Below are 27,008 nucleotides of genomic sequence, written 5' to 3' on the forward strand. Positions count from 1 at the left end.
ACCACCACCATCACTGCCACCAGCATGGCCACCATCACTGCCACCATCACCATCACCATGATCAGTATCTTTTTCGCTGTGGGTCGCTGTTTATATCAAATGACTTACATTAGTGGTTCTCTAGGGGTGGTTTTGCACCACAGAGACATTTGGTAATGCCTAAAGACATGGTTGTCCCAACTAGGGGGGCTGCCACAGTTTGGGAAACAACCAGAAATACGGTTAAATATCCTACAATGCACTAGACAACACCCTTCCCCACAATAAGGAGTTATTTGGCCCAAAATGTTAATAGTACTACGATTGAGAAACTCTGACTTCCGTGAATACATTTTGTAAGGTGTGCAGCAGACTACTAAATGCAACTGCTGTTGTCCTGGAATTTCAGTAGTGGTCCCCTAAGCTAAGAACAGGCCAATCGGTACTAAACATTGAGCCTGGGTTCTCCAGAAGCAAAGCCTGAGTGAAGAGCTGAGTGTTTCCTGGAGGCCCATCTCAGGCAGCACTGGGGGAGACAGAAGCAGCCAAGGAGTCAATTCACGGTACACGCATGGCGAATTCCACCAGACACACGTTCAGTCCTGTAGGATGTGAGAGACAGTGGGGTGCACACCGGGAGTGAGGGAGCTGGGCATTTATTCTCCAACTTTCCCCTCCTTGCCGAGGGCTTCTGCGAAGGGAGGAATCTCCTACACCTCTGGCCTCCCCCGTGGCAGCACCGAAAGCCTTCTGTGGAGGTGGAGAGGCTTGTGGCAGGAAGCCATCATGGATAGGCGCTGGCCAGGGCCCGGGGCTCAGGGAGGGCACCCATGGCTTTGGCCAGCACCCTCTATGCCGCTCTTCCAATCCGAGCTGTGTCCCCACCTCTAGCTTAAAGATCACTGGGCCATCGGAGAGGATTGCAGGAGTGTGGGGAAGGGCGGGGAGAGGGGTTGGGGCCCATGGAGGGGAGAAGGTCTATCACCCTCCCTTAAGTCTGGTGGGGAGGCTTCAAGGAAATGCTTGGTGGCTTGGACGGGGTCAGTGACCCCTGGAGTTTTGGGGAACAGTGACTGCATTTCACGCTTGCCCAGAGAAGAATTACAATAAAAGTCAGACTGGAGCTGCCTGTCTGCCTGCCTGCTTGCCTGGTGGTGGGACAGAGAAAGGGGACGCGGGAGTGCGCTGCGTCATTGAGGAGAGAGGTGAATACATTCCTCAGCACTAGATGTGAGCCCTGAAGATGCGCAGAAGGGGGTCTCCTTAAAAGCGTTTCCATCCTGAAAGGGTGATGGCACCCAGCAGGGGGAGGTCCAGAGCAGCCAGGCTCAGGAGGCTTTGCCCAAACCAGTGCTCTGGAGGAGCAGAACCCCACGTCCTGTACCCCCATGACATACGTGAGGTTGTTCAAAGACAGAAGTAGCCCGCCAGGCCTTTCTTCACTGCAGAGTCCCCAGTTGGGGAGCCTGGCAGGAGGGGGGTAGTTTGAGAATGAGTAATGTTTAGAGCTGTGTGATCATTAGCTTGCACTGCACTTGTTACAACCAAGAGACCCATAAAAGCTAAGCTTTCACTCCGAGAAGAAAAATATCAGGAGAATGTGCATGAAGGGGCTGTGGGAGAAAGAATAAAGTGATTCGCTGTTGTACCCTTCTGTGTCCACCTTCCGGATAGACAGGCTCCCGTGAGGTCTACACACACATGCCGATCATTTATTTTCTGCCCAATCTCTGAAGATGAGCCCATGTCTTCACTCGCCCATGCAGCTGCATTTGCTACGCTGAGTGCATCCAGGGTCCCTGGCGCTGGGATGTCCTCGACTTGAAAATGAGAGATGTAAGAGCAGAGATTGGCCACAGGGCAGAATGAAGCTTTTTGCTGAGGATTCAAGTGAGCTGTCAGCCAGATTCAACGCAAGGAGACACCGGGAGATCAGGACGTCAGTTTGACTCTAGATGGAGAGGAGCTGACAGGCAGGTGGGTTTGCTCTGACTACAGTTGGGTGTAGCAGGCTCGCCTCAGGGAGGAGTCTACAGGACAGAGCTTCCCAGGGTCAGCTCCTGTGTTAGTCCCTCTCAGTAGCCAGAAGGAACGTTTCCCTGGATGCAACAGCCTGAGTTCCTGCCAGAAGACCTCAGTTTCTATATCTTCTTCTACTGTTCACCCCATGGTCTTTCTGTTGGACTACAGAATACCTCATTGCCTACTGACTTCACCCTTCCCTGACCTCAAGCCTTCTCCCCCGAGCTGCAATGAACTCCTGTGAAACACAAATCTGGCCCCTTCACTCAGCAGATCAACAGAGAAGCAAATCAATATAGCTATGCAATGGAATATTACTCAACCATGAAAAGGAACAACGTGCTGCTGCATACGTGAACCTTAAACACTTTATGCTAAGTGAAAGAACCAGACATGAAGGGGTCATGCATTGTATGGCTCCTTGATAATAAATATCCAGGACAGATAAATCCATAGAGATAGAAAGTTACTTGGTGTTTGCCAAAGGTTGGGGGCAGGAGCAGGGTAGGTGAGGAATAGGGAACAATTGTTAATAGATATGGGGTTTAGTTGGGGGATGATAACAATGTTTTGGGACTAGATGCAGGTGTGGATTGTGCATTTTGTAGGTAGTAACCACCACCGGGTTGTACATAAAATGGTGGATGAAACATTATGTGAATTTCACCTCAATTTGAAAAAATGCACCTCGTCTCAGGGTAAAATACAAGTTCTTGACCCTGGCCTCAAGGGCCTGTGCATCTCTTCTTTACCCTTCAGCTCCCGGCAGCTTCATCTCTCATTGTCCCTTTCAACCCATTGTTTTCCATTCTAGAATGTAAAATGTTTTACATTCTGAATTACTTGGCAATCTCTCCAAAGAATGGTGCCCCTGCTCACCTCTGGGGCTTTCCAAATACCAGTTTTTCCACCCTGAACAGCTTTCTTTCCTCTCTAGACCTGGGTAACGTCTGGCATCCACTCATGCTTCGCGGAGGCTCCAACCATCCTCTCTGAGTCTGGGCTGGGAGCTTCTGCGCATGGAGCTCCACTGTGGTCTGGGGCACGTCTGCCGCGCAGACACTGGCGCTCCTTGAGGCCAGGAAGCCATCGCATCCATCCAGCGCACCACTGTCTCCCTGCTCTGCGTACATGTGAATTATGTGGGGGAATCAGTGGCAGCTTCAGGCAGATGTCTGGGCTCAGCCTCAGATCCCACTGGGAGTGAACTGACTCCATCTCAGCCTGGGGTCCCTGGCCCCCAATGGACTCTTACTGTGCCAGCTGGTGGGAACTCCTCTCACTTTCAGCATTTGTTTCTGGGGGTTCATTTGAAAAGCTCTGAATGATTGGAGCTGCCCCCAGTGCCTTCTGCCCTACCAGTCTCCTGGATCCTTGCTGCCACACCCTTCATTCTTTTCAGATATGCAGACCTCCAGGATCAAACCAGGTCAACCCTGCTTGCCTGATCAGCCTCACCCCATTCATTCTGGCCTTGACCAGCGGGGTTCTAGCTCCCTCCCCTTGTCCAGCTGGATGCTCCAGGCACGTACCACAGTCCCTTCCGGCGCTGATCAGCCATCTATAGCTATGTCACCCAGTGCCTGCACTGGGGTGTCTTCCAATTCCTCCAATTCAGGACAGTAAAAACACTGGTCCTCCTGGACTTCCGGAAAGGATCTCCCAAGACCTTCATTTAGCTTCAGAATAACAAGAAGTCTATGGAGTATCAGGCACTGGAACCACAAGAACCCCACGGGCTAAGACTTATGATCAAGCCCATTTTACAGATAAGAAACTGAGACCGAACCAGGAGAAGTCACCTAAGAACCTGACCTGGGACTCAAACCTTGGGCTGTCAGAAAACAAAGTCTAAGATCTCAGCCATTATTTAATTTGATGTTCTGTAAAAACCACATATATGTGTCTCTAAAAAGCGTGCCTGGGCTCAGTCTTGTATCAGCAAATGTGAATAAAAAATTACAGTAGAATCTGCAGAACAATGACGCCCCACTCACGCCCCCCTCCTCTGGGTGCAACCTAACAATTAAGTCATTGCTCAAGTTCATTTGATTAGACTCATGCTTACTAATTTTTTTCTATCAAAGTAACATTTCTTCTCTCTATAGCCTCTCTGTCAAAAGATTTTGTCTCCTTAACATTTTACATCTCTCCTTAGCAAATTTGTTTTTGTTTTCCTTTGCCGCTATGTCACAGAATATGCAATAAAATCAGCATTAAACTGCTTACTTAGTCTGAGTGGCTTTATAAGATTTCTGTTATGGTTTCTGAACTATCTAAAAAAGTGTCTGGGAAGGCTGCATGAGGAACTAGTTACAGTGGTTGCCCCTGGGGAGGGGAATTGGAGAAACAGGGGTGGGGGTGGGGTTAGGTGAGAAACTTAATTTTCACAGTAAACCCTTTTGTATCTTTGAATTTTGAATCATGGGAATGTATTACCTCTTCAAAAAGGATAAAAACTGCCTGAGGGACCCTCATTATTGCCTTCACTAGGATCCAGAGAGTCGAAGAGGTGAGCCTGGAATGCAAATTTGAATTTGACACAGATTAGCAAATTCTTCTCTGTGAAGTGATTTTGCTCCTGGCCAGCAGAGGGCAGTGTATGCCCAGGCATGGTGTAGGAGGTGCTCCACCCCCTCACCGGCTCCCCTGTCCAGGGTGGTGGGTGAGCTTTGTGACTGTTGAGCAGGAGTATAGAAGAAAGGATGAACAAACCACGTTCTGTTCTTTCTTTCTAAACCAACATCTGACCCTTGCTTAGAAATCTTGTCCTTAAAAGGTTTTCCTGAGTGGTATTTTCCAGATGATTTTAGGTAGACAAACATATTTTAAAATATCTAATGATTATGTATTTATTTAAATGTGAACTAGAAAAAATATATAAATAAATGGTTTGCACATCAAACTTCTAATTTCATGGACATTACTTTGCTTAGGGTAAGCCAAGTGAAAAAGCAAGCAATTTACATGCAGTTTAAGGAGGAAAAAAAGCAGCAGCTCATAATAGAAATGGGACTGTGGAAATAGCAAAAATGAGCCCACAGAATAAAGTCACAGTAAACCCTTCTCAGACCTTCCGGAAGGTCCCCAGTCCAGGCCCCAGCATCTCTGCAATCTTTAACTGCAGATTCTCTGTAGTCCCCAGTTTGCTGGGTCCTCTCTGCAACACCTCCCCTCGCCTCTCTGCCCCACGGCCGACATGACTCGTCCCCCAGGGTCGCTCTGCTCTCCCCACGAACCCTGCACTACAGCCTTGGAGAGGCTATGGAATAGAGCTTCTATTGCAACTAGCTGGTCACATTAAATTTTTGGTTTCCAACTCCACATAAAAGGTGTTTATTTTATTCTATAGTTGATTAAATGTGCGAGATAGCATTAAGTCTAGGGAAGCAATGTACTCACAGACCTTAATTAAAAAATATGCTAACCATCACTTGAGCTAAAATATGCTAACCATCACTGGAGCCTTCAGTGATTCATAATCGTTTTGCTGCTAGAGGATGGGTCTTATTAAAAAAACACAATATCTGCAAAGTACAATAAAGCAGCAGCGATAAAGCGAGGTACGCTTGTGTGCAGTAACTGGCCAAGCTTTCCACGGGCTTCCTGCTGCCGGGAGCTCGTTCAAGCACTTCATCTGCACCATCGCATCTTATCTTCAGATAAACCTTGTAAGCAATTCTCTTCTCACCCACTTCACAGATAAGCAAACTGATACCCAGAGGGGGAGAAACTTACAGAAGGCAAACACTGGGGTCCTATAAGGACACGAGCCTCTGAGGTTGGAAGGCAGAACCTCACCAGGGGCCTCCACCTGCCCGTGTTCCCCCTAAAGGAGGGCAAGCTCCTGCAGGCACAGGCTCTTCGCTCCCTGCCCCCTCACCAGCCTCCCCCGCTGCCGCTCAGCACAGAGCTGGCACAGGTGAATGAAATGCCATTTACACAAATGAGTTTCCCACATGAGTCAACTGAGGCACAGAGGATTCAATGACTTTCCTAAGAAAACAGCAACTGCAATGAAGGCAGGACTGTCATAGGATGCAGAGATGATGACAACTGGAGGATTTAAGTAGGGGAAAAAAGAGAATCAGGACCATGAAGGCACTTGTCAGTGTGATGAAACCCATGAAACACACTTAACAAGCGATGTGTCAGAATACCTTTGCATCCATTTTCTCAGTGGCTCCCCTCGACCACATAATGAGGTGGCCAGTGAGAATGTTCTTAACCCCATTTTACAGAGGTGTAAACTGAGCCCAGAAAGGCTCCGGCTCCCGGGCGGCTGTGCTCCTTCCCGGTGCCATGCGGCAGCGCCAGGCACTGAGCGCCCCTGAATTGCTGAGGGATCCTTTGGCTCAGTGCTAATTTTGGTTTCAATTTAATTTGATAAAATGGCAGACAGGATGAGAAACCATGTCAGCTCCAGGGAGGACATAGAAAACCAATCTCTTTGACTTCCTAAAAGGGCAATTTAAAGCATAGAAATGTGAAACGTTCTCTTATTTCTTGCTCAGTTCTTCCTTGTCTCCTTTCCTTGCTGCCTCCCTCCCTCCCCTTCTCACCCAAGTATTTTACCAAGTGCTCTGTGTAGGCTCAGCCTGGCTTTGGCCCAGGCTGCCCAGGCCTGGCTGCTCTTTGCAATCCCAGGGGAGATGGAAGAACCCTATGATGCCCAGGCTGCGCCCCACATGATTTTGATGCTCAGCCTCTCTGGGGGGGTGAAGGCTGGCCGGAGCATCCAGGGCCCCAGAGTCAAGGTCCTGGAGGTTTCAATGCGAACAGCCCCAGTCTCCACCCTTTCCTGCCTTTCTTTTTTCTCCTTCCCCTCTCATCCCCAAAGGGGAAGGGAAGAGACTCCTGTGCCAGATACACCTTTCCTGGGGGATCACGCCCAGGAGGCACCGCTTCTCAGCTCCACCTCCAGAATGTGGCCGGCAAAGCTCTGGGGGCATAGAGGACAAGACTTGTCACGCTGGCCCTGAGGACCAGGGAAAGCCCAACAACTCCTGGCTGCCTCGTCTTTGGAGATCAAGCCTCAGCCATTCTGGCTTTCCTGCTCCACCCTGAGAGGCAGTGCTAAGAGAATGGGCATTGGGGTCAATGTGCTGGTTTCTAGCTGGGTGACCTTGAGAAAGTGGCTTAGCCTCTCTGAGCCTCAGTGCCCTCGCGATTGTTGAGTGTTGGAAATGACAGAATGAGTGTCAGGAATTCGATTGAAAGTCCACTTTTAGTTTTAAAAAAATTTATAAAGAAGCGCATGGCCTGCTAAGGGGTGTGGTGACCTGGAGTGAGGAGGTCTCAGTGACTGGAGCCCCCTGTGCTGCTTCTCTGCTCTGGGATAAGTCACCTTTTCAGCCAGAGCCACAGTTTCCTCAAATGAAAATCTCAAAATCCTGGAAGTACAGAAAAATGAATGAACAACAACTTTGGTCAAATTGTTACCAGAACCCGGCCACGTCAGCTGTGGGAGCAGGCAGCAGCAGTGGTGTTCTGTTACCTTTCTGCTCCACCACAAGTCAGTTGTGGCAGTTGCTCCTCAGAGCCCTTTTATGCAACCGTGTATTTCCTGGATCATGGAATGGACCAATCAGGTGTGAGCTATGAGCTGATTGGTGCTAAATGGGTCAATCAGCCATAGGATTGTAAAGTGGTCCAATCAGACTTGTGGGTGGGGCACCTGAAACAGGATATAAGCCAGGGTCAGAGGGAGTGGAGAGCTGATGGTTCTAGCCTCAGAAGGAAAAAAAGATTCTTTTGCCTCAGAAGAATGAAGGGGAAGGGCCTCCCCGGTGGCGCAGCGGTTGAGCGCTGGGTTGCAAAGCTGCCGGCGACCTCTGCGGCGCCGGTTCGATCCCCGGCTGCTCCCCGGCCACCGGAGGAGGGTCCCACATGGCGCGCAGACCTCTCCTGCCGCCCGCTGCTCTCCTCAGCAGTGTACTTCAGTCCTTCTGCCTGCTCTGCTCCCCGCTCTGGCTCTGGTGAATTCTCTCACCCTCCCGTGCTTCTGACTGTACCCAGTGCATGTATAAACAAAACGAACGAACAAACAAACAAATAAATAAATAAAAACATGCCTCTATTTAAAAAAAAAAAAAAAAAAAAAAAAAAGAATGAAGGGGAAGACTGTTCCTGCCTCTGAAAAAGAAGGACCAGAAGCTGAAAGAAAAAAACAGCTTTCAGCAGTCAGCCTCTGAGGGGGAAGAAGAGCTGAAGACCTGTGTCAGAGCCTGGGCCTCTGGCCCTGTCTCGACATTGCCTGAAAGGCGCACCAAAGGCCCAGGGCCTGGTGTCTCAAAGAACTGTTAGCACTGGGTGTCTCCGACATTGCCTTAGGGGGACCAGTAGTGACCAGCACTACTGGCCAGTGCTATCCAGCACTCCTGGTTAGCGGTGGTGACCATCATTGACACTGTCTGGGTGAGAAAGCCAGCCACTTGTGGATACAGTAAGTTCTATGTTTCCCCTGTTTGTAAGATAAACCTGGAGACTGAGGTCTCTTGCAATTGTGCCTGCAGGTGAGACCCCATAGACAGTGACCTGTCCTTTAATTGGGTACTGTCCTTTGATTGGCTGTAGCCCTCAGGACCCAATGTATAGGTGTTGTATTGCTACAGCCCTTGGTGTTGGTTTTTGGCCTTTTGAGGCTTTTTGTTGGCTCTCTTGTCGTGAACCTGGGCAGGTGGGTGGGCATTCCGGCCTAATCTGGTATCCCATCCTTTAGCCTCCTCCTGCCCTGACTGCTCCTGTTTCAAAATCACTTCACATTTTCCTTCTATTCAGAAGGTAGGATCTTATAACTTCACTGTGGGGTCCCCCTGTCCCATGAAGGGATCAACTCGGGGATACAAGTAATCACGTAGAGGCTGGTGGTGCAGCCCGGGGTTCCCAGGCCCCAAGGCAACCACTGTCAGGTCTGTGGTCCTTCCTCAACTTGCCCATATGGAGATGTACTTGGCCCTTCCTCTTTCTGATGTGAACCTCCCCGCATTTATAAACTTAATGGGTGGGACCCAAGGCCTTCTTCATTTTAAGACTTCTAAGCCAGGGAGCTAGAACTAACTTGAGAGAGCATAACCAGAGTGGATTTGGATTTGGGGTGTGTGTGCTGTACGGAGTATATGTCCAAGTGGTGTGCGTGTGGTGTGTGGCATATATGTGTGTGGTATGTGTTGTTGGTGATTTATGTGACATGTTCAGACACACACACACACACACAACTGCATGCAGAGGGAGGGGGCTGAGGGCTTTGTGTTGCTGGAGGAAGATGTGATGGTGGCTGACAGCTGCTGAATCCGTGTTTCCTGGCTTTCCAAATCTCCATCCTGACTCCTCGTGAGGCCTCAGTTTGGCTCATCTGAGCTGTTACAACCATCCTCTAAACCCAGAGCGAGTCAGGGAGTGTGGGCCCTGCGTGGGGCTCTCCTTCAGGAAAAGAAACACTGCTTGGAAACTTGAGGCCCCACCAGAGCTCTCCTTGGGAGACAGCCCTGCAGCATCCAGGCTTCCTCAGCTGTGGCCACACAGGACCCAGGTCAGGCAGTTCCTCTGCCTCCTTCGCTGCTCCCTCACCCCTACTCTGTCCCCCTCCACCTTCTTGCCAGGGTGCTCTGTCTAACCCGCAAGTCTGCCCTGCCAGCACCTGTGTAAACCTCTCAGAGCATCAGGTTCCACTTCACTAGAAGTGGGAGGGGAGATGGGACATGGGCTGGGCGGCTGATGGCTGAGTTGGAACCCGGGCACCCAATGTCCACCCAGCCAGTCATCACGCACCTCTGAACACTTGTGTCCCTTCTGAGGCCGGGGGCACGCCACTATGTGAACGCCTAGGTCGTCTTGAGAATTAACAAAGTCGACAGAGGTGACATGCTCTCTGCAGAGCCTGGCATACAGTGAGGGCTCCATTCCAGGAGTTTTCTTCAGGCCCCAGATAATCAATCTCAGACAATACCAGCTGCCCAGTGCACCCCCAATAAACACTTGCTGACAAGTAAGTGGGCGAGACAGCTGCATGTCAGGGGTTCATAAAACCAGTATTCGTGACTCCCTAAGGTGTCAGATGCAATTGTAGGCAAATACCTCATGCTCCCAGGTGTGTACCAGCCAGGCAATGACCCAACCTCCTGCCACACTGCTCCTGCCATCACCATGGCTGGGAGGAACGTGGCATGGAGGGGAAGAAGACTGGCATGTGTGGGGCAGGACCTGTCTTAGAACTTGTATTTCCAAGTCCCCACAGGCCAAGCAACCAACCCCTAGCAAAACTCTTGTCTGGGTAGCTCCTCAGGATGAACTTTCTCCATTCCTCACTGCCACACCCCAACTCCAGGCATGAGGCGGTCACACTGCGTGTGAACATGTGTGTGGGTGTGGTTGTGTAATGAAGCTCAGTTTGTGCACCCTCCATGGTACCATCATCATCATTATCAAATTATTGAGTGAGTGCAACAGATCAGACCTTTGCCAAGTGTTTTGTCCTTTCAGGAACTCTAAGAGGTGGGTGCTAGTATTATCCTTACTTTAAAGATAGGGAGCTAAGATTCAGAGAAGTGAAGTGACTTATCCAAGGTCACACAGCTAACACATAGAAGAGTTTGGACCTGAATCTAAAACTTCCCTCCACAAGCAAAGGCCTTTTCCTCTCCCTGAGAAAATCCAGGATCTTTATAGAGTGTGCCCCCATCAACCCTCCAACCCAGCCATATGCTGAAAATATGGTGGAGAGAAGAACACACTTTCAGAGTCTCCCATATGCCAGGCATCAAGCCCTAGGGGCAAATCTTGCCTCCTTCACTTCCTGGCTGTGGCAATTTAGGCAAGTGACTTCACCTCTCTGAGCCTCAGTTTCTGCTCTGTAGTAATAACTTTGTCTGCCCTGTGGGGTCGCCGTACACAGTGATGTCAGTTAGAGCTTTGGACTGGAACCATGAGACCTCATTTCTAACCCCCATCATTCTTTATATGTGGTAGCTTGAGTGCGCATTTAGTCTCCAAGTTCTGCCCTCTCTGGGTCCATACCCTTTGCCGTAGGGCTTGGAAGCATCCATACCCTTTGCAGTAGGGCTTGGAAGCATCTACCTCCAGAGTGGAGTTGGCTTCCCCACCCCTGGAGTCTGGGCTAGGTCTAGCCAGGATGTGGCAGACATGATGCTGGGCCAACTCCTAGTGTAGGCTCTAGATTGCTTGAATGCTTCTGCCTCTCTCTCACAGCCCTGGCCAGTCACCATGGGCACAAGACTGAGCTCGCCGTTGGAGGATGCTAACATGTGGAGCAGAGATAAGCCATCCCAGAGTAGGCTGGCTGCAACTGTCTGACAGCCAGCCCATCCCTAATGTGTAAGACAGGTGAGCTGCCATCAGCACAACCACCTGCCCAACCAGTAGTTGCCCACAGCTGTATGAGCTGACCCAGACCAGAAATTGATGTGTGAGCAATGGCTCAAGCTAGCTGTTTTATGCTGCTGATTTGGGGGTCATTTGTTATGCAGCAATAGCTGACTGACAGAGTGGTCTGGGGCCAGTCTCTTCCCACCTCTGAGACTCAGTGTCATTTTCTGCAACATAATGAAATCTGGGCTCTATGAACTATGCTACTTCTTCTCGGAGTCCTCCAAACTTTTGGCTCTGGGGAAATCCTTTCTGCTGATGGCTTGAAAAGTCTGGGTCCAGCCAGTTTTATTTCTACTGTGTGCCATTTCTCCCATGATTTTTGCTGGTGTCTGGAAATCTGTGCTTCTGGGGTCAAAGTCACCCTGGATTCTTGATCTCCCTTCTTGCCTGGCTCTCAAGCTGCATTTCTGTATCCAGAGCAACTATATCTCTGTTTGAGAGACTGAAGTGCCTCTGGACAAGGCACTTAATTTTTAGGGCTTGGAATTAACTTAGCACAGTGCAGGTTGGCAGCGACTGAAGAGAAATATTCTGCAGCTATCAATCATACAGTTACAGGATTTGTTATTAGGTCATTTTATTTTCTGGTTAGAGAACTTGCTGGGGTCCATGAAGGGGGAGATGTGGGCCTGGGCCCAACAGTGGAGCCGGGGGAAGCAAGCTGCCCCTGGCATGACACATTTTTCCTTCCAGAGATATGTGCATATTTTCTGTGGGCACCAGGAAAGGGAGAACACCTCTATGAAGCTCAATTTGTTCTTCTATCACATGGAGTTGGGGCTTCTCCCTGATGCAGCAGCTCACTGCCACTTATTGTGTGGTCATGACCATGACTTTGGCCCCAGAGACTTGAGTTCGAGTCCTGACTTGGCCTTTCCTTAGCTGCGTGACCTCGGGTGAAAGACTTTGGCCCTCAACCTCAGTTTCCTTGTCTGTAAAATGGGAAGTCATGGTGATATCACATAGACTTCTTGGTGACAGTTAAATGGCTCTTGGTAAGAGTTAAATGGGTGAAACACTTAGTGATTGGCAAATAGTAAGTGCTCAATAATAGATGCTGTGATGATTTCTATGATGATCTTCAAGGAAATGATGCATGCCAATACTTTACACAAAATAGGGCATGTCATTGGGGTGGAAATAGTGTTATCTGTGCTAATTTGTCTATTTTATGTCAATCTTAATGCTCACTAAGAACTTAAGTGTTAATCAACTTACACATTTACAAGCGCTCTCTTATTCAGTGGATATTTATTGAGCACGTACTGTGTGCCAGGCATGGGGGCTAAAGAACAAAATATACCTTTATGAGGCAGGGATCACCTGCCAGTGAGCAGCAGAGTCAGACAGATGGAGGCTGTGTTTCTGGTCCTTACACTTATTTGCTGTGTGATGCTAGGCAGCTTACCTCTCTTTTCTGGGCACCTTCCAGAGCTTCCATTCTATTATGCTTTCACTGATAATTCCTTCCTACTTTTGTCTTCCTTTCTGTGCTCTATTTTGAGCAAGTGTGAGAAAAAGATTTCAGAAATCCTTCAAATTCCAAAGGCTCCTGCTCAGTAGTGATAGGTGCAGATTCCTGATGGAGCTGGGAGCACACATGGGTTAGGGGCCAGGCACGTGGGGCATGAAGGAGCTTTAGCATGTGGGGCCCTGACTCATTTTAAGATCATGCGCACCCCACTTCCAGCACCAACAATGCAGGCCAGACGTTGCCTAATTAAGGCTGCAATTCAGGATGTTCGTTTCTCCTGCTGCTGTTCTTCCCTCACATGGGCCCTCCCGGAATGCCCTCCACCACTCCAGCCCAGCCAGCTCACACTCTGCAAGATTCTGTTTGAATGTCACCGTCTCTGGATATTTCCACAACTAGCAGAGATAGACCCAGCTCGCTGCTCTCTTCCTCCTGTCCCCCTCAGTCACAGTTTACCTGCTTCTTGCCAGGTCCTCTGACTACAGCCCTACTCTCCTTCCTGAACTCTGAGCTCCTGGAGGCCTCCCTGCCTCACCACTGAGATACACAGCTGGTCCCCAAAGAGCCACCCAAATCACTGAGAGAGGAGGCTGCAGTGTGAGTGCAACCCCTATTTCAGATCTTTGCTAATTGTGTGACATGAGGAGTCACTATACCTCCCTGCACGGTCATTTCCAGATCTACAAAGCACTGATGATCACCTCTGCCTTATAAAGATTCCTGGTAACTGCAGTCTCTGTTTCTGAAGCACCAACTATGTGCCAGACCCCATGCCATGCACTTTGCATACATTATCTCTAATTTGGGTAATTACGCCTCTGCAATGATTTATATTCACACTAGCTCTAATTTATGTCATTATTATCTCTCCATAATGTTTGTCATTGCTCACGAGTATAAACTACACAGCTCAGGGTCCAGCGCATAGTGGGTCCTTAATAAATCAGGAATAGTTAGAACTGTTGCCTTAAGTACCTATGGCAGCAACAGCCAGGCCTCAGTTGGTGAGTAGGGAAGGTCCCCTCTCCCCTGGCACATATGGCTTGTATCCTCATGACTCAGCAAACATTGGCCAGCACCTACTATGGGCCACCTACCCAGCTCAGTTTGCAGCACAAACTCCTTCCCCCTCGCCAATGTGATAAATAAGAATTGCAAACACTTAGGCGGTGCTGAGGGGCCCTGAGGACGGAATTATTTTTACTATCAAACCCAAATTGGTTTACTAAAACTGTCAGTGGAAACCAAGCAAGATAAATTAAACTCAGCAGCTCTTGGGCCTCATGTAACCCTCGCTGGTGAGATGCTATTTTCATTCCCTCTGTGGGAGGAAGGAGGTGCCAAGCCCAGACGCCCCTCTGCAAAGTGAGGGCCAGAAGAGATTGCCAGAGGGAGCCTTGGGCTGGTGACCAGAGGACTCGGCTTCCTTCTGCAAAGCTTTAATCCCGTTAAATGCCTAAAACCCTCCCCTTACTGCCCAATCAGGGCACATCCCGACTCCCCTCCCCAATGCAGTCCTCAGGGCCCTGGTTACGTCTACTGCCACATGGCAGGACTTCCTCACGGATGTGGCTCCCCCTGGATACCTGAGCTCCAGGAACACAGGCCTCCTCCAGCCCCTTCCCAGTGCTGGAGAGGATCCCAGCCCTGCAGGATGCAATCCCAGCTCTGCTAGCTCCCTGCCATGTGAGCGGTAACTCTTCTACCTCTCCAACCTCAGTTTACTCGTCTGTGAAATGGAACTAATAATGGATTGCACTGCATGTGCCTGCTGTGAAGGTTCCTGGGACGTGAATGCCTGGGCTGCACTAAGTGTTCAGTAAACATTCAACATTCTGGACAATTCAGAAGAGAGTCCTGCCTTTCTATTTCTGGGTCTTAGCATAGGCTGTTCCCCTGGGTGGAACACTGTTCCTCTCCATCTTTGCCTCTCTTCTCTCTTTCAGGTTTCAGCAGAGGTTAGGACTTCTCTTCTTTGGCACTAATGACATTTTAAGTGAGCTAATTCTTTGTGGTGATGGCAGGGGCTGTCCTGGCCACTGCAGGGTGTTTGGCAGCACGACTGTCCTCTCAAGTGATCACCAGAAGTGCCTCCAGACATTGCCAAGTGTCCCTGAGAATAAAATTGAGAACCACTGACTTACATACTATTTTCTCGGGAAAGCTTTTCCTCCGTGTACTCTTCCAGGCTCAGGTGAGCTCCCACGCCCAGGGCCCCTGCGTTGCCTCTTGCTTCTGTCAGGTCAGCTGATGATGAGGGCTCCCGGGGCAGGGCTGCATATGTCTTCCTCACTGCCAGAACCCAGCCAGAACGCCTTCTTCACAGTGGGGACGCAATAAATGTTTGTGGAATGGAGTTGAACTTGCTCAAAGACAAAAATCACAGTCTTTGCAATCTGTCCATGAGAACTGAAACTGGATGGAATTGATTTTGATGTCATTTCAAGTCCTACAGGCCTGGGATGCTGCTGCCTGCTTGCTGCGTGGAGGGACTGGAGGCCTCCCTGGGGCACAGTCCCCTCCCCCTGGCCCCAGCTTGTGGCCTGCATGTGATCCCACCACCACCTTCATCTTGGCTGAGCATCTGGTGCCCAGAGGACCTAGAAAATCAATAGGGTCCCTCACATCCCACCCAACTTGATCCCTAAAGTCTACCAGTGGATCTGGGCATCATTAGGGGTGTGTGTGGGGGGTATCTGACCCTAGATTCTTTTGTCTGTGAAGGCGAAAATTCAATGAAATTTAGAGCTGTAGTTGTTGTTTTTTTTTTTTTTTTTTTTTAGAAGATAAACCAAAAAAGAGGAACCCAGAGGCTTCCCTGGACCCTTTCCTTCTGGAACCCCTACCCTGTTTCCATGCTCTACTCAGTTAAACTGCTTCAGTCCCACTTGAGTAAGCTCCGTCTCTTATTTCCAGGATTTGCCTACGCTGTTCTCACTGTCTGGTCCACCCTTCCTTTCCCCTTGCCATCTCTTTCATTCCAGCTCAGAAGCCACTTTTCCTGGAGGCTCCTGTTGACCTCAGTCAGGCCCCTCAGCTCCCTGCCCTGCACCTTCACTCTGATCACACTGCGTGTGGATTTCCGTCACCTCACCCACTAAACAGTAAGGGCAGAGCCTGTTCCACTTTTTCACAGTTGTACCTCCAGCACTTGCTTTTGCACATAGTAGGTACAAAGTTGTCTTCTTGCCAGAATTTAGAGAGACCATCCAATCCACTCCTTTCCAATATGAACTGGACTGCTGCAGGGACAGCTCTCCGAAATTTTCCAGTTCCTAAAACTGAGCTGACTTAATAGTTGACACTCAAAGCATGTCCTGAAAGAATGAGCATTTTATTGCAGACACTAGATGACGGCGAGATGAGAACGGGAGGAAGGGGGTCGGTTCTCATTGAGCAGTGAGCGGATGAGTGAGCGAGGCACAGGCCAGGAACGCTTCAAACTTGCCTCCAGCAGTCATAAAACACTGACTTCTAAGACCCTCCTGACACGAGTACACAGCCCTAGGAAAGAAGCCCCAAGTCACCCCACTGGGAAGTAGAGCAGGTAGATTCTGGCCCAGGCCGACCGGGCCCCGAGTTCCCAAGTGGTAACTGACCAAGGACTGCAAATCTCTAACTAAACTGGAACAGGAGGTCCTGGGACAGCTGGGCACACTGCACTCACAGCTTCAAAAGACAGTCACTCATTATTTGCAAATAATTCTCTTCTTCTCTAGGAAGACTTCTGGGCCCAGCCAGGCAGCTCCTGAGCCATGCTTCTCAGCCTACTGTGGAAACTCTCGAGGCTTGAGGGGAGAGCTGATCCCCAGAGACCAGAGAGACTTTCCAGAAGTTGGCATCCCCACTCCCACTGTCCCTGTCCCTGGGTCTGTCAGCTACTCCTTTTCTTCTGCTTCTTGAGACACCATCTGGCTCTGTCCCCTTCTCTCAATCCCTGAGGAGTTGTGGGGTAAGGAGAGGTTTGATGGAGAACCTATTAGGTACCCGCACTGAGCACAGACAACACAGCCACGCAGGCGGGCAAGTCCCCTCGCAACAGCATTTCTTCACTGAGCTCTCACTTCCTGAGAACCTGCTAGGTGTCCAGCTCTGTGTTATCCCTTGGTTCAGGGAGACCTCAGACCAGACTTGACTGCAAGGACCTTCTGGCTTAGTTGAGCGAGCTGGGAAAATAAACCACCGTAGTTCAGTGAGCACAAGTTATACTGCTCTCCTCCTGCTGGCCACACGGACCCTTCAGTGCTTTGAAAATGATGTGCTTGTTCTTGCCGCAGGGGCTTTGCATATTCTGTTCCTTTTTGACACATTCATTCCAGCTTATCACTTAGTCCCGAGCTTTAGTATCAGATCCTTAGGGAAGACTTTTCTGACCTTCCTCTTTATAACAAATCTCCATGATGGAATCTCACAGCACAGTTACAGGGACCAATTATTGGTATTTTTTTTTTCCCTAATTTAATGCCTGCTTCCTTAGTGCATTGGATTTCCTGAAGACAGGGGCTCTTTCTGTGTGTATACAAGGACTGTTTCCCTCACTATTATTTCCCTCACTGTTTCCCACACTCTTTATACAGTTCTCACATACACAGTAGATGCTTAACGAATATTGGCTGAAAGTATAAATGAGGAGGGGGCCTCCCTGGTGGCACAAGGGTTTAAGCACCGCATTATGAAGCAATCCGCAGCCTCTGCAGCACGAATTCAATCCCCAACCAGCCAGGGAGCAACACATACGGCGCAGCAGACCTCTCCTGTCTCACCCGCTGCTCCCCTCTGCAGTGTATTTCAGTCAGTCTGCCTGTTCTGTTCCCCACTCTGTCTCTGGTGAGTCCTCTCACCCCCCACATCTCTGGCCTGTACCCTAGCTCTTGTATGCACAAATAAATAAAATGAATCTTTTTAAAAAAGAATAAATCAGGAGAAATTTCTTTTGCAATGAGATTGCATTGGTAGTCCCGCCATCATAATACTCACAACTGGATATCTAGGAAGATCCGTTTCTCCTCCCCTACGTGGATCTTCCAAATACAATCTTCACCTTCCACGTAGGGTTCTGGCCAGTTTGGGGAGAGCACCACCCCAGCCACGGCAGAGAGCTCCCCACCACACATTGCTGTAAAAGACAAAGACAAACACAGAGACACTTTATTCATAAGGAAGCCTATCTGGCAGAGCAAGTAAGTGTTTGTACTATGAAGTCAGACAGCCATGGGTTGTTTTGTGTGTGGACAGGTGCATTCACCTCAGGTGGTCAATACATGTGAGGAGACTGGCACCTGCTTCTTTTAGCTAAGGCTTGGTGAAGGTGGGGCTATGGCTGTATATAGTCATCCATTGCTTAACAGTGGGGGTGCGTTTGGCAATTTCATCTTTATGCAAATGTGGCAGAATGCAATTACCCAAACATGGATGGTACATCTACTACAATATAGACACGACATCCAGACTAATAGAACCAGTGCTGTATATGTGGTCTGTTGTTGACTGAAATGCATTTATTGTTACATGACTGCAATTCTTTTAGGACCAATGACAGAGCCCAGAATTCCAAATGAATCCTAGCCAGGGCAGTCCTACCTTGTGCAGGGGCGTATGGGCTAAGAGGTGGTACATTCAGGTCCGGTGGGCCTGGGTTTGTATGTTCCCTGGGCCACCAACAGGCTCTGTAACAAGGCTTATTACTTCTTGGAACCTGTGCTCCTGTATTCTGTAACGTGGGGTAATATCACTGCTGACCCTATGGGTTATTCTGAGGCTTCATTGAGCTCATGGATGTCAAGCGCAGCACAGTGCCTGGCACTAGGTGTGTGCTCAGCGAGCCTTGGTTGATGTAGCTGTGAAAGGCCCTGGGTCTGAGCTGGAGGTGGAAAAGAAGCTGTGCCTGGCACCTGGCCCTTTAAATTCCACTCTGTGTTTACCACTTTGGAAAGTTTTCAATGTGGCAGAGGCCAAAGCACCAATAAATTCCGCTCTGTTAAACCAGCACATTTAATACAGGGATCAATCCCTCACCAGGGCAAGGCTGTGATTTCACGCCAACTGCCATCCAGGCGGCTCCACATGGAGCCGGGCTCAGGGTGGCTCAGCAGCCTTGAATATGGGGGAGTTGGAAGGGTTGCGGGGAGCCATGTAGATGAGGGCCCTGCACACCAAAATTGTCCTGAGTTGCTCACAGTGCAATTTCTGAAAACAGAGACTCGAGTTCCTTTCCTGCCCCTGCCAGTTATCCTCATGAACTCTCAGGCGGGTCACGCCAGCGCTCAGTCTCCTAAGCTGTAAATGGGGTCAATAATAACAGTACTTCACAGGACTGTAGTGAGATGAAGTCGTAACAAGCACACGGCCTTGGTAGAGTGCACGCACAGTTTTGCACTTCTATTAAAATCTATTAATATCATCACGATTACTAATTCAAGCCAGGGCTCCATGTGCTGTTGGGCGGGCTGTGGTCTGCACGAGAGTGCCACCTGGGGGTAATGCAGGAGCTGAGATCCGTGCAGCAATCTGCTCACCAAGCTGTGTCTGAAGTAGGGACACTTTATAAAAAAATGATCCATTTTGCCCTTTCCTCAAGGACTGGCAACAAATGTGATACAAAAGCTAGCGAGTCCTGGAGAGGGTCCTAACCCTCCATCAGCATGTGAACTGGTGACATAGACATGCCGCTAAACTGAGGCCTTGGACTTTTCATTTGAGGGGCAGCCTGGGAGGAGGTGGTGGGCCCACTCACCTCTGCACAGGGGCTCCGTGTCATTCCAGTATGGGTCCCGCACGTTGATGCACTCGATGATGGCGGGGCCTTGCTCCAGAGAGTGGCCAGGGTCGCAGGTAAACTCCACTATGGTCCCGATGTTATAGGTGGGGTCGGATGTGGTGAAGTTCCCATTCTGAATGTAGGGCTCGTAGCAGTGGCCTTTCTCAAAGGCTGGGGGGGGGGGTGGACAGAAGAGAGGCAGCAGTTCAAGTGAGTCAGGGGCCACCCCGGGCCTATGTCTCAGAAGAGGGATCCGCCCCTTTTGCTGTCCAGGGAGGCTCGGAGGAAAACGAGAACCAGACCCTGTGTTCCAGGTCCAGCTGATACGCTGACGGCTCTTGGGCCATTCACATGGCTTCTTGGGGCCTCACTTTTCATATCTAAAATGGAAATAAGAACCTCTGCCCTCCCAGCGCTGCAGAGTCAGCCTTTGCAAGTCAAAGAGTCAGTCTGGCCACTGGGTCTCCCCCAGACTCAGCAGGCCAGATATCCCCCTTCTGGGATGCAGCCCCAGACCCACCATGCTTCCTCTGATCCCGCATCACCCCCCAGAGGAGCGGGACTCCCAAGGCTCCTCACCCTCGAATCGGATGTTGAAGACTGAGGCCGCTCGCGCCTGGTCGGAGGTGAACTCGATGCGGATGGTGTTGCCTTCGCTCAGCAGCCCCTCAAAGGGGACACTCTCTGTTTGAAAGGAGTCGTAGAGGAGAGCTGTCTTGTTGGTCAGCCCACTGTAGACCAGCATCCTGGCAGTGGGAGAGGACAGCAGGTCACGGCACTTAGCAGGGAGAGCGGCTCTGATTGCTGCCTCTGGAGCCTCAGACTCAAACCCTGACTTTGCCCCTGACTTTCTCAGACAAGCTTCCCAGAGAAGGTTCCAGGATGCTTGTTGGAGACGCCTCATGGGCTGATTCTGAGGTGTAAGGAAAGTGATATACATGATGTAATAGCCCAGATTAATAATCAATACTGATTATTATTACTAATAGAGGTGCAGGGATTAATGGACTATTATCATTTCTGAAACATTTCTAACATCTACAGTGAGACAACCAGAGTCCTGGCCTCTGAAACTTCCAAGCTGTGTGACTTTGGACAAGGACACTTCACCACTTGGACCTTCTGTTTTGTCATCTACTAAATGGGTGTGATCTCACCTCTATCGAGTGTGGGTTTAGAGATCATGGGTATAGAGCGCTGAGCAGCTACACAAGCAAAATTTATTATGCATTTGACCCCAACAGGCTGCATCTCTGATTCTCATTTCCTAAGAGCACTGTGTGTGGGGTCCGGAGTCCCAATTTCCAGTTCCCAACACCCCACCTCCTGAATTTACATTAGTCTCAACACATCTTGGGCCTCAGTCTCCACAACTGTGAGACATCTTTCTACCTGTCTTACATGTGGGTTTTGAAAATATGACAGGATCTGGGCCTCCCCTGGTGGTGCAGCAGTTGAGCAATGGGCTGCGAAGCTGCCGGCAGCCTCTGCAGCGCCGGTTGGATCCCTGGCCGCCGGCGAGGGTCCCACATGGAGCGCAGACCTCTCCTGCCATCCGCTGCTCCCCTCAGTAGTGTGTTTTGTTAGTCTGCCTGTTCTGTTCCCCGCTCTGGCTCTGGTGAATTCTCTCACCCTCCTGAACTTCGACTGTACCCAGTGCTTGTATAAATAATTAAATAAATCTTAAAAAAAAAAAAAGAAAATATGACAGGATTGAATACCCTGAATAATGAAATGTAGCACAAAATGTTGGTACTCATTTTTACTGTTATTAAAACCATTTGATACTTGACTCCTTGCTAGTCCTGGTATTTTTAAAGAAATTATGCAAAAATGGGGGAAGAAAACAGTACACGATTAGGTGAGTTTCTTTTATGGGGCCATAGACTGGAATTTTCAATTCTTTGAATTTTTTTTTTTTACTGTGAGCATAAAAAGGATTTATGTTGTACAGATGAATTTTCTAATGTCACCAACATACATAAATGTTGGAGCCATGGTTTTTCATGAGCCTGCTCTGTTCTCTGAAACAGCAGTATGTTTTTTATCTCAAATCCACATGAGGGCTATGGTCTGATGGATTTGGGAAATGCTGGGTTAAATAAAAATTATTTTCTGCAGGATTTGTCAGTGTCTATGCTAGCTAATTCCACTAACACCTTTCAAGACAGGGATGTAGTATGGCATCTCCCAAATCCGTTTGACCAGAGAACCTCTCTTTTATGTTGCATATTATGACACTGGAGTTTAGCAAGACTTCCTTTTATGGAAAATCATCTTAAAATCTTTCTTGGTATTCCTCTTCTACTCAAAAATCCTTCCATGGCTCTCTAGGACCTGTAGGAGCAGCCTAGCATTCAAAGACCTTCAGACCCCAATTTACCTTCCCAACTTTATTTTCTTCTCTTACTCGTGAAAAGACCTCTGTCACAGCAGCTCCCCTCTCCTCCCCCTGCAATATCAATGAGAAATTTCTCCTCTACTTCCATGTTCTCTCTGCTCCCCCTACTTTCCCCCCTTGGGAGACTCTTCCCACTCTATTCTGGGTTCCTTTATCCAATTTTTTCAAGGTTTAGACAAGGTCCTATTTCTTTTTTTTTTTTTTTTTTTGTGGGACCCTCGCCTGCAGCCAGGGAACAAACTGGCGCTGCAGAGGCTGCTGGCAGCCTCGCAACCAGGTGCTCAACTGCTGTGCCATCAGGGGAGGCCTGAGGTCCTATTTCTTATGTGGAGTCTTATCTAGTGCTAACCTCTTGCAGCTGGTATATTGTAATATTTTTATCTGTTTTTCTTCAATAAAGGACATGGGATAGAAAAAGTTGGTGTCATTTTTTTTCTTAGCATAGAGAGTATCTTCTCTGTGTGTGTGTGTATGCGCGTGTATGCTGGCCTTTAAGCTGATGAACTACTACAGACATCTTTCCCTATTACACACTTGAGAACTAGCTTTCCCCAGGGGTTGTAAATTCATACTTTCATAGACCTCTGTAGAAACCCGTGGAAACTACTAGTAAGTTACATTGTCAGAGGGTCTGTTTGGCTCATTTATCCAGATTTAAATAACTTTCAGAAATTACCATTTTGGTTAACCCTCTTTCCCTTCTCATTTTTGTTGCTTAATACACACTTAACTTTGATTTATTCTCAGAGCCATTTGGAAGAGGCAGATCCAAGGTCAAAGTTTTAGATCGTGTCCTTCACTGAGGTTTCCCAGGCCTGGCTTCTCAATCAGTCTCCAGGAAGAGAGATTGGGAATTCATTTATAAGAGTACCCAAGCCTTTCTGATGCTACTGAGAAGCCACATTTTGGAGCCCCTGTCCTACACTTCCCACTTTAAGGCAGTGATTTACTGATAACAAGTTGTTCAGGATAAAGCTGGACTACTTGGTGGGAAGTGGACTCTAGGTAAATGACTCATTTGCCTGTAAGGATCCTTTTCTACCTAAAGAGCTTGATAGCATAGAATTGAAACTTCAAAGAAGTCAGAGCACAGTGATTCTAATATTTGATGTTAGAATGTGGTAGATAAATATCCCAGCTCTCTTGCCCTCCAATAGGCCTACTAAGCTACGCTCAACAGCTTCCCAGAGGTCCTTGTGGATGCAGTCCAGGTTGCCCCACCATTACCTGCGATTAACACATACTTTCTTCTCTGTTCATGCCCCCTTGCCTCTACCAGTGCTTTCTAGGATCAGCTTCCAATTAAACTACTTTCCCTCACATCCTCATCACCATGCCTGTTGTCAAGATAACCTAAACTAAGATGAGTCTAAATAGCTAAGGTCCAAGTTTTCTAGAGTGGTCTAGAATACTTTAGAACATCAGCTTTAGGGTTCTGGATTTTATGTGTATTAAAGTCTATACATGTGCTCTTGCTTAGATATTGCATTTAACTTCCCCTTGTTATTGCACATCATGTCTGCTTTCCCATGTCAACTACTTCTTATCCCAGGAGGCAAAGTTCTCTACTTCTCACCTAATCTCCATGGAGTCCAACACATGACTAGTCACAGAGAGGGAGCTCCATAAACGCCCCTTCTGTGTTCAACTGCAAAAAGGTGTGCAGGAGAAAGAAGGAGGCAGTGCAATGTAGGGCATCTAGATCCCCTTCTTGCTTCATTTCCTGTGTAATCTGGGGCAAGTCCCCTTTCCTCTGGATGCCTTAGTTTCTTAATGTGTAAAAGGAGAAGATCAAAGCTTGTGGTCTCTAAGATCCTTGTTAACCTCCCCAGATCTTCCTTTCTTGACTTCAATGAGTCAAAATTTCAACCATTTCAAGACACAAAAATCTAGCCACATTCCAGCAGGCTGGGGAGGAGTAAGGCTGAGCGGGGGCCCTGGGAAGAGTACCTGTCCTTCTCATGCAGTGACAGTCTCTCAAAGTGCAGGTGCAGCTTCTGGCCTTCTGGAGCCTCAATAGTCCAGACACAGAACTGGCTCCCGTTGGCATTTCCGGAGTAACTTGGGGAGAGGACCCGGCCGATGGTGGCATTGTGCACGGCCCCTCCACAAGGAGCTGTGGCCAGAAAGCAGGGGTGAGAGGTCAATGAGAGGAGAGTAGAGAGGGGAAGTGAGCATTTCATCTTCTCTTGGTTCCCAACACTTTGCAGGCAGGAAGGGGGAGATCATGGAGGAGGCCTGTCCTGCTGTTTGACAGGAGATCTCATTCCATGATTAGACCCTCACCTTGTATACCCCATGCAGGGAATGAATGACTGTGATTGATGGGTTTCTCCATGGTGCTGGCTGCACCATGATTTTTGCTTATAAAATGGTATCAAGAAGGATATAAACAGGCATTTCACAAAAGAAGAAATGCTTTAGTACCAAGTGGGCACTAAAAAATGTTACCTTCCCTAATAATAACAGAAATGCAAATCTAAACTCCCTTCTATTTTCATCCACATAATTGGCCAAGATAAAAAGCAGAGATAAAACAGGAGCTGGTCAAGGCGATGGGAAATGGTCACTCTCATTCATGACTGGTTGAAATGCAAATTGCTTTGACCTTTCAGAAGGGTAATTTGGTAAAAAAATCTAGAAAATGTGCTCAGACACTTTAACCTAGTAATTAAGTTTCTGGGGAATTAATCCTAAGAAAAGATTTGGAATTTTTCACAAAAGTTTATGGATGAGGGTGTTCACTGCTCAACTGTGAACTGTGAACCAATTTCTAAGGGCCAAAAATAAGAAATAACATGAATGTACATTCACCGATGCCTGGTGAAATAAATATACCTATTTATATGGTTACTAAAAACCATGTTCTCGAAGAACAGTTGGAGATAAAGAAAAATGCCCACTATAATTTAAATGAAGAAAAGTTCTTGTTCTGCTACACCTAGTTCAATGAACTATTTTGCAAGGATCAATTTATACCATGAATATAAAAGTGATCTGCTCCTATCACCTATACTTTGTATTTTTTTTAAAAAAATTCATTACCAGACCCATGTTACTTTCATTATAAAAATCTAATAAAGAAATTAAAAAAAAGTGATTTGTGGATGGGGATGAGACATACAAATGTGAAGATATATTTTTCTTATTCTTAGGGGACATTTTGTTCTCGTTAAGTGTGTATTGAATGACTGCAATCGAATAGAACCCTCTTCTCTGCTCAGGATTTTGCTGTGATCTATAGCAAAGACATTGCCAAGAAACTCTGTACAGTAAGTTCTTACTTAACATTGTTTATAGGTTCTGGGAAACTGTAACTTTAAGCAAAAAGGTTTATAACAAAGTCAGTTGTACCATAAGATAATTTATATTACAAGAGGTAAGTTCATGGCACATAGTTCTGGTTGCAAAACATCAACAAACTTCTAAAGAAAGACCCAAACACTCCTAGTAGTCAACAATAATTTGTATTCATTCATGTTCCATCCAACTAGTTCCAGCTCACTTATTCATGGGTGGCCAGCGCCTGTCCTGGCAGCTGGGGGTGCAAAATGGAAACCAACCCTGGGCAGGGGCCTCTTCTTTTGCAGGGGACACTCACATACCTATACTCCCTCCTACAGGGACAACACAGACACACCGTTTAACCTAATGCTCACATCTTTGGAATGTGGGAGGAAAGCAGAGTGTCTGAAGAAAACACAGGCAGACTTGGGGAGTACATGCCACCCCACACGGGCCCCCAGACAGGAATTAATATTTTTGCCCTCGTCAGCTTTATAACGAAACAAAACTGAATGAAACGAGGTAATTCAAGAACTTGCTGTAATTCTTTCAGAACCTTGGACAGAGCACCATGTTCCTTTATCCAGTTTGCCTTCTTGTCCTGAAATGAGTGTTCACACCTCGCCTATGCCATTTATCTTGGTCGATCTAGGCCAAGTCACTGGAGCTTTCAGCGTCTTGCGTTCACTCACTATAAAAAGGTGAGAAGTCCACTTTCCTTATGGGACCGTGATGAACAATCAATGAAATGATGAAGAGTGTTTGGCTCAGTCTTTGGCACAAAGTAGTTGCTCAAAATGCATCCAGCACTATTGCCCTATGACTCTGGAGAAGAGGAGGTGGAGGACATTGTCCCTGGCGGGGGACGTCTGTTCTCCCTGAGCTCCCCCTCATTTGCTGCCACTCTGTTTCCCTTTCTTGCCTTATTAAGCCGACTGATGGCTCTGTTTGGCTTTAATTTACCAGCCATGGCTCCCCATCCATCTTTCTTAGCATAAATTGAGGTTTAATTCCTCTCTGATTTTACACATAGATAAAGATTAACGTAAGAAAGGTGTGGAGAGCAAATACAGTCTGATTTTTTTCTTTGTTATAAAGAAAAGAAGAAAAATTCTGAAGGGCCTCAGGGGACTGATACTATAACAATCAGACCTCAGACCTTATCATCAGCTGTCCTTTTTGGATTCCACTGGCTATGAATGCCTAGCGGACAGGAATTATGTTTTATATTCTCAATATTCTTCTTGTACATGGTCCATAGACCGGCAAATAGTAAGTACTCAGTTAATAAAAGTAGCCTATATTCTTCTGCAGCCACTGTGGGAAATAGTTTGATGATTCCTTAAAAAGTTAAACATAGAATTACCATATGACCCAGTAATTCCACATCTGGCATATACCCAAGAGAAATGAAAACAAGAGTCCCCACAAAAACTTGCATGCAAATGTTCATAGCAGCACTATGGTGGTGCAAGGGGTTAAGTCACAGCACTATGAAGCTGTCCGCAGCCTTTGCAGCACGATTTCGATCCCCGGCCAGGGAGCAACCCACATGGTGCAGCAGACCTCTCTTGTCTCGCCCACTGCTCCCCTCACCAGTGTATTTCAGTGGATCTGCCTGTTTTGTTCCCCACTCTGTCTCTGATGAATCTTCTCACCCCTTACACCTTTGGCCTACACCCCAGCTCTTGTATGCATGAATA

At 48.1% G+C, this 27,008-nt stretch overlaps 1 protein-coding gene across 1 annotated transcript in view; it reads right to left on the minus strand.

Annotated features, from left to right (window-relative positions):
- SEZ6L (seizure related 6 homolog like) overlaps positions 1 to 27,008 on the minus strand; it is a gene marked incomplete at both ends in the record, with an annotated part of 166,670 nt that overhangs the window by 30,751 nt on the left and 108,911 nt on the right. Inside the window, 4 exons of the mRNA XM_084253700.1 lie at positions 17,840 to 17,978; positions 19,596 to 19,790; positions 20,199 to 20,365; positions 23,971 to 24,136. Of these exons, the coding sequence (XP_084109826.1) occupies positions 17,840 to 17,978; positions 19,596 to 19,790; positions 20,199 to 20,365; positions 23,971 to 24,136 (667 nt within the window). The remainder of the gene's footprint in view (positions 1 to 17,839; positions 17,979 to 19,595; positions 19,791 to 20,198; positions 20,366 to 23,970; positions 24,137 to 27,008) is intronic.

The sequence above is a fragment of the Talpa europaea genome (assembly GCF_964194135.1).
Source record: "Talpa europaea genome assembly, chromosome: 14".
Lineage (NCBI taxonomy): Eukaryota > Metazoa > Chordata > Mammalia > Eulipotyphla > Talpidae > Talpa > Talpa europaea.